General features: G+C 46.7%; 1 protein-coding gene across 1 annotated transcript; it reads right to left on the bottom strand.

The window, feature by feature from the left end:
• Positions 1-1,137: 1,137 nt before the first annotated feature.
• LOC123844480 (fibrous sheath CABYR-binding protein-like) lies at positions 1,138-8,186 on the bottom strand. The gene is made up of 2 exons (XM_045875017.3): positions 5,546-8,186; positions 1,138-1,375 (listed from the first exon to the last, which is right to left on the bottom strand). Exon 1 carries the CDS (start codon positions 7,125-7,127, stop codon positions 5,595-5,597), a length of 1,533 nt encoding a protein of 510 aa, XP_045730973.1. The 5' UTR covers positions 7,128-8,186; the 3' UTR covers positions 1,138-1,375; positions 5,546-5,594.
• Between the last annotated feature and the right edge of the window lie 555 nt (positions 8,187-8,741).

Below are 8,741 nucleotides of genomic sequence, written 5' to 3'. Positions count from 1 at the left end.
CCCAATGAGGGGCTCGATCCCAGGACCCTGGGATCGTGACCCGAGCCGAAGGCAGACGCTTAATGACTGAGCCACCCAGATGCCCCAATTTATTCATTTATTTTAGACAGAGAGTGCGAGCGAGAGAGAGAGAGCGCGCAAGTATGAGCAGGGGTTAGGGGCAGAGGGAGAGGGAGAAGCAGACTCCCTGCTGAGCAGGGAGCCCGATGCGGGGCTCCACCCCAGGACCCCAGGATCATGACCTGAGCCGAAGGCAGACACTTAACCAACTGAGCCACCCAGGTACCCCATCATCTTAACCATTCTTAAATGTACTGTTTGCTAGTGTTAAGTACATTCACACTGTTGTGCAACCAATCGCGGAACTCCTTTCATCTGAAAGGCTATACCCATCATACAACTTCCCGCCCCCACCCTCAGCCCCAGCCCCTCTACTTTCTGTCTCCTGAATTCAATTCTGTCATATGAGAAATGTCATGTAAGTGGAACCATACAGTATTTGTCTTGCTGTGACTGGCTTACTTCACTTAGTTTAATGTCCTATCATTCTTTGTTCTAAGTATCTGCAATGCATAGTCTTCCAGTCTGAGTTAATTTTTTAAAATTAGATATAGAATTATGGAAGTATACGATGGAAAAGGGGAAGAAATATAAAAACAGCTTAAATTTTTTGAAGTTTTGATCAAAACTATCATACCATCTAAAAACATGCTTTTGCCTATAACTGAAAATTTCAAAAGAAAACTATCCATTAGAGCATTCTTGCATAAATAATCTACTGATATAAAGAAAAAATGAGAGGATACTCTCAAATGAATTTTATTTATCATTAAAATATACAATCCAATCAGATTTTAAAGTCCTTGGGAAAATGGGAAATTCATGTTCCTTAAATCAAAATGAACATATAAATTGTGGCATGTTACAATGCACTGATTGTGCTAACTTTTCTATTCCTTAGTGAGGTCACAAAGTACCCTTAAAAACACAGACTTACATTTTCCAATGTCCATTTCTGTGGGAAGTGTACTTACTTTCATCTTCACGCAGAGTATGCGAGGCATTATTTTCCACTTGGAATGCTGGAATGCCTTCGCAAGATGTCTATTTTAAAAACCAACTTATTTTAAAACAAAGTTCATTTGGAGTAGCATAGTTTATTATGGCTTAAAATTCTGGCAATAAAGAACTTTATGATCTGAAGCTGGAAAAGTCTCCCCCAACACTGACACACACATACTTGGCAGAGGCCATGTAGCAGGCCTGCTGGTCTGAGATAGGTCAGGACTCACACGGAAGTTTCCAAAACGAGGTTAAGGTAAGTATTTGTGCTTTTATAAAGTTGGCACTTAAATCTGTAGAAACTTTGGTGATTCTGGAAAGAAAAAAAGCAATTTTTATTTCAGATGGTATTTATAAACAGAGTGGAACAATTCTTGATTTTCATTCTCCTTCTGTGAGTAAAGCTTTCATTTTTTTTTAAAAGATCTTATTTATTTATTCAGGAGAGAAAGTACGTGAGAGTACACGCGCACAGGCAGGGCGAGGGGGAGAGGGAGAGGGAGAAGCAGGCTCCTCTCGGAGCAGCAAGCACGACCCAGGCCTCGATCCCAGGACCCCGAGATCATGACCCGAGCCGAAGGCAGACGCTCAACTGACTGAGCCACCCAGGTGCCCCTGGGAGTAAAGCTTTCAACAGAAAAGTCACCCATAGACTGATCCGGGAGTATTGCAGCTTAAGTGACAATTGACAGGCTTACCAAAAAAAGGCTCATTAATAACTTTAACTTGGAAGGAAAGCTTATAATCTCCACCTTGTAACAAATTATACATCAACTGTACATTAATTCCAGCTCCGCTATTTGTTTGACATTGAGGAAATGCCTTAACCTTTCAATCACTGTCAAGTCTACCCTCCTTGAAGTGGACATAATAATGGTGCCTACCCGATTGTTACGAGAAACCAGACAATGTCTGTAAATTACTTAGTACAGTGTGCAGCATGTTATAAACACCCAATAAATGTTACCTATATGTTATTAATAGATGCCCCCACGTCTGTGTTGATTCAAAATGGGAATATAAAGATAAATAAAACAAAGGTGAATAAAATCTTCCTGGTCTAGAAGATACCATGACTATTTAAGAGCTAACAAGTCCTCTGAGGATAAAAAGATTTTTTCCTTAAATACCTCATGATCTATGGAGCAATTTTTTTTTTTAATTATTCTGGATCAGGGTTCCTTGTGTGGGATGAGTCTGTGTTGTGAGGGCCTGGCCAGTGCACTGAGTGATGTGTGCGGCCCCTCTGGCCTCTACCCACCAGATACCAGGAGCACCCCTCCGCACTCTGCGTTTTTGTGTTGCTGCGGCCTAGCACTGTGAGCTTCAAAGACCGACCTGGGCATCCACTTCTACCCCTGCTCACCCCAGAGCTCCCAATGCCTGCCTGTCTGGCCAGTGGTCTGCTCAGGGCCTGAACGCCACCACCTACACATTCTAGACTCCACTACTGGCAAATGCCAGGCACCACCCAGTGGAATCTCAATCTGGGAGTCAGAGACTCTGGAAATCACCTGTCCTCAGACCAGCGGACCGAGATGGCAGAGCCAGGTTCTCTGAGAGCAGAGAATTGCACCCTTAGGTCTGGGTGTCACTGGGGCAGAGAGAAACATCGGGTTGGCTGTAGGCCTGACAGGCCGGGCCACACCCCTGACCCTCGGTCTCAGGCCAGCTGCTCTTAGGTGAATGTCTCCAGATGATGTATCTGGAATCAAAGTAACTATACCGCATACCCAGGCAAACTGGGGGCAGCTTTCTCTCTTCTTATATAAACAGCCACATAATATCCTTGATTTTGCTTCTTGGCCCACAGAGCCTAAAATACTTACTATCCGGGCCTTCGTAGAAAAAATGTGTCAATTCTTCTTTTAGGTAAGTATGTATCTTATGGTCAATATAGAGAAATGTATCATAACATTTGCTATTCATTCTACCTGATTTCATCTTTGTAGCAAAAAAAAAAAAAAAAAAGTTATGTACAAGTAAATAAACACCTGAAAGTGTCTTCCAAGATAAATGCCCATGGAGCCCCCACTTGGGTTAGAAACTGCTGCTAATATCTAAGAGGTCCACTTTCAGCTCAGAACTAACTGGGAGAGATCTTAGCAATTATTATCTAATTATTGGCCTATTGCCATTTCCTTACAACAGAGACCACAGGTACACTTTAGCCTTCACAAGCCTTCAAAGCTTCCCCCCCCACCTCAAACTGAGTCCCAAGCACCCACATCTATAGCATCAGATTATCCTTTCCCAGATATGTCCCCAGCAAGTCATGGACTATTAATTATGCCTCTCCCTTTTTGCTGATGCTTTTCCCTTTGCATGGAATGTTCTTCCCATCTCCCTCACCCAATGAACGCTTACTTCGGGATCAAACTCAAAAATCCTCATGTAGCGCACACCTGTATTCTGAAAGACTTGGACTAGACTTCTGTTATAGCACACTGCATTAGTTATTTCTTTTCTTTTTTTTCAATTTTTATTATTTATTTTTTTTAAAGGGGGGGGTTGGGTAAGAGGGAGAAAGAGAAAGAATCCTAAGCAGCCTCCACACCCAGCTCAGAGCCTGATGCCGATGCAGGGCTCGATCTCACAACCCTGAGATCATGACCTGAGCCGAAATCAAGAGTCTGACCTTCAATTGACTGAGCCACCCAGGCGCCCCTGTGTTAGTTATTTCTATACCTGTCGCCCTTGATAAACAGTGAGCATATGGAGAACAAAGGCATCTTAACTCTGAATCCCCAGTGCCTCATGTAATTAATACCTAGCCCTTACTAGAAATTCAGTAAATGTCTGGTCAGTGAAATAATTATTTGAAGGGTACTGCATGGCTCTGTCAAAAAAAAAAAATTCTTCCACTAAGAATTATTAGGTAAACCCCTTTTCCTTTCTTGCCTAAAATTTTCTTCTCTTTAGAGTTGTTCCTTTGAGTTAAAGAACAAAGTCTATAACAAAGCGTTCTGCTGGCAAGGCCTGCATCCTTTCATCTTTATATGTGTTTACCAATATTCCTGGCCGTTAGTTAAATGCTCAAGCCCCCTTCAAGAATTAAATTGAGACTTAATTCAACCATATAAATTACCTGAAAGGATATGACTAATGGGAAAAAATTAATGATCTCTCTCTGTCATACTAAATCTTTTCCTTCTGTAATTACTGTGGTTTGTTAGTGTTTTCCTTTTTTGTTTTTTTTTAATAGAAATAAACATAAGTCATTGAATTTATTTCATTTTAAATCCAAGTGTCCAAACTGTACAAAACCAAAAGAGCCAGAATGCTCTGCCCTATAGATTACCTATAGAATATATGTGTGTATACACCTATATACATTCTCTTGAAGGAGAACTGGAGAAAATTATAAGGAAATTAAGAGTTTGACTTCCACCGAATATTCAATTAATTGTACCCCACCCTGGAAATGAAACCAACCAATATGAAATAATCTTCTTGGATAATATGTTGGTAGCATTGTAAAAAGGAGCATTAACGTAACCTCCAAATATTGCTCTGCCCTATTCTCCCCCTCCAGAGTAGGTAATTTATGGAATAGGATTAAAGAGAAAGACCAGGAAATGGATACTCGGCAGTGAATATCTTTATAACAGCACTTAACCCACTCAGAAGCAGGCTCACCAATTGTGACCTTCACATGACCTTTTCTACCTTTCTAACTGACAAGGGGTTGGGGAGTTAAGTGGAATTGGTCCTCAGTTAGCCTCAACCACAGAGTTCATTAAACAGGTGAGCACAAAGGCTCTTGCGATTTAGTAGAAAACTTGTGGGATTTACTAATAGCCAAATGGTTTCCAAACTTCAGGATCATTCAAGTTTCACTACACACTTAATTTTTTACCTTTGAGTTGTTTAAGTGTTTTTTCACTTAAATGTACTTTGAAAAGCAACTATCACTATTTTAAATAGAAAAACCAGTATTACTTGGCATAAATAGAAGTTATCCATTGAAATAACTTGAACACACATGGTATTAAATCCTAGCTGGGTGCGGTCGTTGCCTACCAAAATGTTGGAGATCACTAACTCCACACTAAGGACGCTCTCCTTGATAGAACCAAAAAAGACCGCTAAAGAATTGAGAGGGGAAAACTTTCCCACTGAAGGGCTCACTGCTGTTTAATGCTGTGTCCCTGTACCACCTAAAATCCTCTTGTTTCAGAAACAGTGCAGAGTCCCTTTCCCCACTCCACCCACAGCTCCTCATGGAATGTCTTAATTACCACCCTGCCCTTACAAGGCCTAAATAAAAGAAAGCGATCTCACTCTCTGACTGAGTAGGTAAAAGCTTAACCGCACTAGGTTTCAAAAACCTACAAAGTGTAAAAGATCTAATCCTGGAAGGAACAGGCCACTTCACCTCCACTCAATTTTTTCCAGCAGAAGAGATCGAGGAAACGATCAGAACACAGACCGGAAACAATTAAGGAATACTGCAGGTGAAGATTCTGCCAAAGGCACTTACTTGGCAAAGGCCTGAGCGGCCACTCCGATGGCACGGGTCCAGTTCTGTACTAGGGAGGGCGACTTGTCTTCTCTGAGGCAGGGGTGGGTGTGCTCTCAGGAGACACTGATCGCTGGGCCTGAGAAGCTGGAGCCTGGGACTCATGGGGTGGGGACGCGGTGGCAGGGAATTCCTGACTTAGCTCCTGGCCCGCTGGTGGCGGAGTCTCAAAAGCCTGTGCAAGTGGCTTCCTCTGAAACTCCTGGACAGGCGCGGACGGGCTGGGAGCAATCTCTTGGACCAAAGAGATGCTCTGGAGGGTCTGTCGGCTGTGATAGAAGGCCTGAAAGTCATGGACAGCAAGGGAGACCCGCAGGTCCACAGGTTGGGTCTGAAAAGACTGGGACGATTGGAGCTGGATCAGAGACACAGGGGTGGCCAGGGCCTCCAATTGGGAAGCCTGAGCACCTGAAGATGGAGTTTGAGAAGCAGGAGGAAGATTCTCCAGCTGGTTCTGTGAGGCTAGTGGGACTTGGAGTTGGCTCTGTGCGGCCACAGACACCAGGGGGTGGCTTTGAGAGGCCAAAAGGACCTGGAGGTTGCTCTGTGCAGGCAATGGCACCAGGGGATGGACCTGAGAGGCCGCGGAAACCAAGGAGTGGTCCTGAGAGGCCACAGGCACAAAGGGCTGGCTCTGAGGGGCCACAGACACTGCAGTCTGGCTCTGACAGGCAAGGATGACTGTAGGTTGAGTCAACGAGGACAAGGGGACAGCAGGCTGACTCTCAGAGGCAACACTGAGCGCAGGCTGACTGGCAGAAGCCAAGGAGGCAGCCGGCTGGCCTGCAGAGGCAAGAGTGCCCGCCGGCTGGCTCCTGGAAACACGCACGGCTAGAGGCTGGCGAGTAGAGGCCGAGGGGATTACAGGCAGGCTCCTGGAGGGGAGGACGGCTGGGGGCCGAGGCTGGTCTGGAGTGAAAAACGATCCTTTCACAAGCCCTGGCAGCCCAGCCTCGGGGCCCCGAGACCCAGCATCAGAGCCCGGGGAGCGAACTCCCTCTGAACTTCGGACAGCTTCAGGTTTGGGGCCCAGGTCCTCGCTGCCCAGGTTTTGCACATCGCCGCTCTCCTGGGCACCTGTCGGTCCGTCTTTGCCCTGGTCTTGCTTCTCCAGCTGGTTTTCGAGCCGGGCCGTGACGGTCATACTCAGAGAAGCAGGTCTAAGAAGGAACGTCCTGGGACCGCAGCGCCGCCGGATCCGCGTCAAGGTGGTGGACACGTTGCAGAAGGTGAGAGAGAGGCGGTGGCTCAGCGCGCCCACCATGGTGGAGGAGGGCACGTAGAAGGGCCTCTTCAAGGACTCTTCAGCAGTCAGTTCGATGTTGCCGGTGTACCAGAAGACCCACCACAGCAGGCTGAAGAAGATGATGATGGAACCCAGGTAGAGCAGCAGGTCGTAGAAGAGCAGGTGCGCGAAGACCCCGGTGAACAGCAGGGTCGCGCCCACCGTGTCGAAGACCACGCCCAGCCAGAAGAAATGCCTGCAACGCCCGAGGCCCGTGTGCTTCCTGGTCTCCTCGACGTTGTTTCTTGAAAGCTCCATGACTTGCCACTGTTGTCGCCGCCGCCAGGTCCTCAGAGACCCGGCGGGTTGTGCCGCCGCAAGCCCGCTGTGGCCCCTGGGTCGCCATGGCAACGCCCCCCGGGTGCGCCGCTCAGGGGGCGGGGCGAGAGGGCAGGAGAGGGAGGCCGCCTCTCACCTGCCGTGAGAAAAAAAGGGGGGGCACCTCCCAAGAGAGGGGCGCGTGCGCAGTACGCCCCGTCGCCCGCGCGCACGTCCTCCCCGCATGCGCAGTGTTTCCGCCCACTGCGTCACTCCCAGCGCGGAGTCTGGCCGCGTCAGGGCGGGAGTGTGGGCAGTTTAGTTCTGGGGGCTGTGGTCTGAGTCCCCGCTTTTGGGGAGTGAAGTAGCTGCATTATTTTCCCCCGCGCCCCCCGCCTTCGAGAGCAAGGGTGAGTTCCTGAAGGAGAGCAAAGGGCAAGGACCCTCTTTTTAGTAACTCTTCCCCCAGCTGAGCGTACAGCGTGGCCCCCAGGTGCTGCCGCCTTCCGAGAAGTTAATGCTTTTCCTTTGTTTTGGTGAAGTGGCCAGATTAGGAGCTATTGTTAAATCTTAATTCCCGTTTTACCCGTTTGCGGGTAGTTACATTCTTGTGCTAGTTAATACCAGACCTAGGAGTGGATACTTGAGGCTTTTTCCACTCTACGTTTTCTTCCCCTTTATTTTTTTTTTTTAAGATTTTATTTATTTATTTGAGAGAGAGAATGAGAGACAGAGAGCATGAGAGGGAGGAGGGTCAGAGGGAGAAGCAGACTCCCCGCCGAGCAGGGAGCCCGATGCGGGACTCGATCCCGGGACTCCAGGATCATGACCTGAGCCGAAGGCAGTCGCTTAACCAACTGAGCCACCCAGGCGCCCCTCTTCCCCTTTATTGTTAACCACTTTTGATCACCTGCTTGCCCAGACCCTTGGGAAGACTTAAATAACTGCTTTTCCCACTATTCCCAACAGAGTGAGGTAGGAAAACTGTCAAAAATAGGAAAATCGACTGGAGCCCAAAAACTACACTCACTTGAAGCTTGAGAATTGGGCTTGAGAATATTAAAACTAGTATAAGACCTGGTGTCATTCAGGTTCTGTTAATAATAAATTATAGCCAGGCACTGATCTTTGGTCCCTCAGTTATTAAAGGTAGATTCTTTTTTTAATACCCTGTTAATTTTAGGGGCGCCTTCCTGGCTCGGTTGGTTGAGCCTCTGACTCTTAATTTCAGCTTGGGTTGTGATCTCAGGGTCGTGGGATCAAGCCCCGCTTGGGGCTCCCCGCTCAGCGGGGGGGTCTGCTTGAGGATTCTCTCTCTCCCTCTGCCTCTCCCCCTGCTCATGCTGTATCTCTCACTCTCTAAAATAAATTTTTAAATAAAAATAATAACCTTTAAATTTTATAATAGATTAGATTTGTTGAAAAATTGTGACGATAATATAGACAGTTCCTCTCTACCTCCACGCACCCAGTATCTGGATGTGGGGAACAAAGGCAAAAGAAAAAAATTAAATTTCCTTATAACTTACACCCCATTGACAAGTCCTTGAAACAGGTCGAGTGACCTTCCTCTAGGAACTCAACTGCCTAGGTGTTACTACTTTGCTAAGGGCA

The sequence above is a fragment of the Mirounga angustirostris genome, unplaced genomic scaffold (assembly GCF_029215605.1).
Source record: "Mirounga angustirostris isolate CCGP_5_RB_7025 unplaced genomic scaffold, mMirAng1.0.hap1 SCAF_5, whole genome shotgun sequence".
Taxonomy (NCBI): Eukaryota; Metazoa; Chordata; class Mammalia; order Carnivora; family Phocidae; genus Mirounga; species Mirounga angustirostris.
The sequence above is the reverse complement of the archived record's forward strand: the minus strand, read 5'-3'. Positions and strand labels throughout refer to the sequence as shown.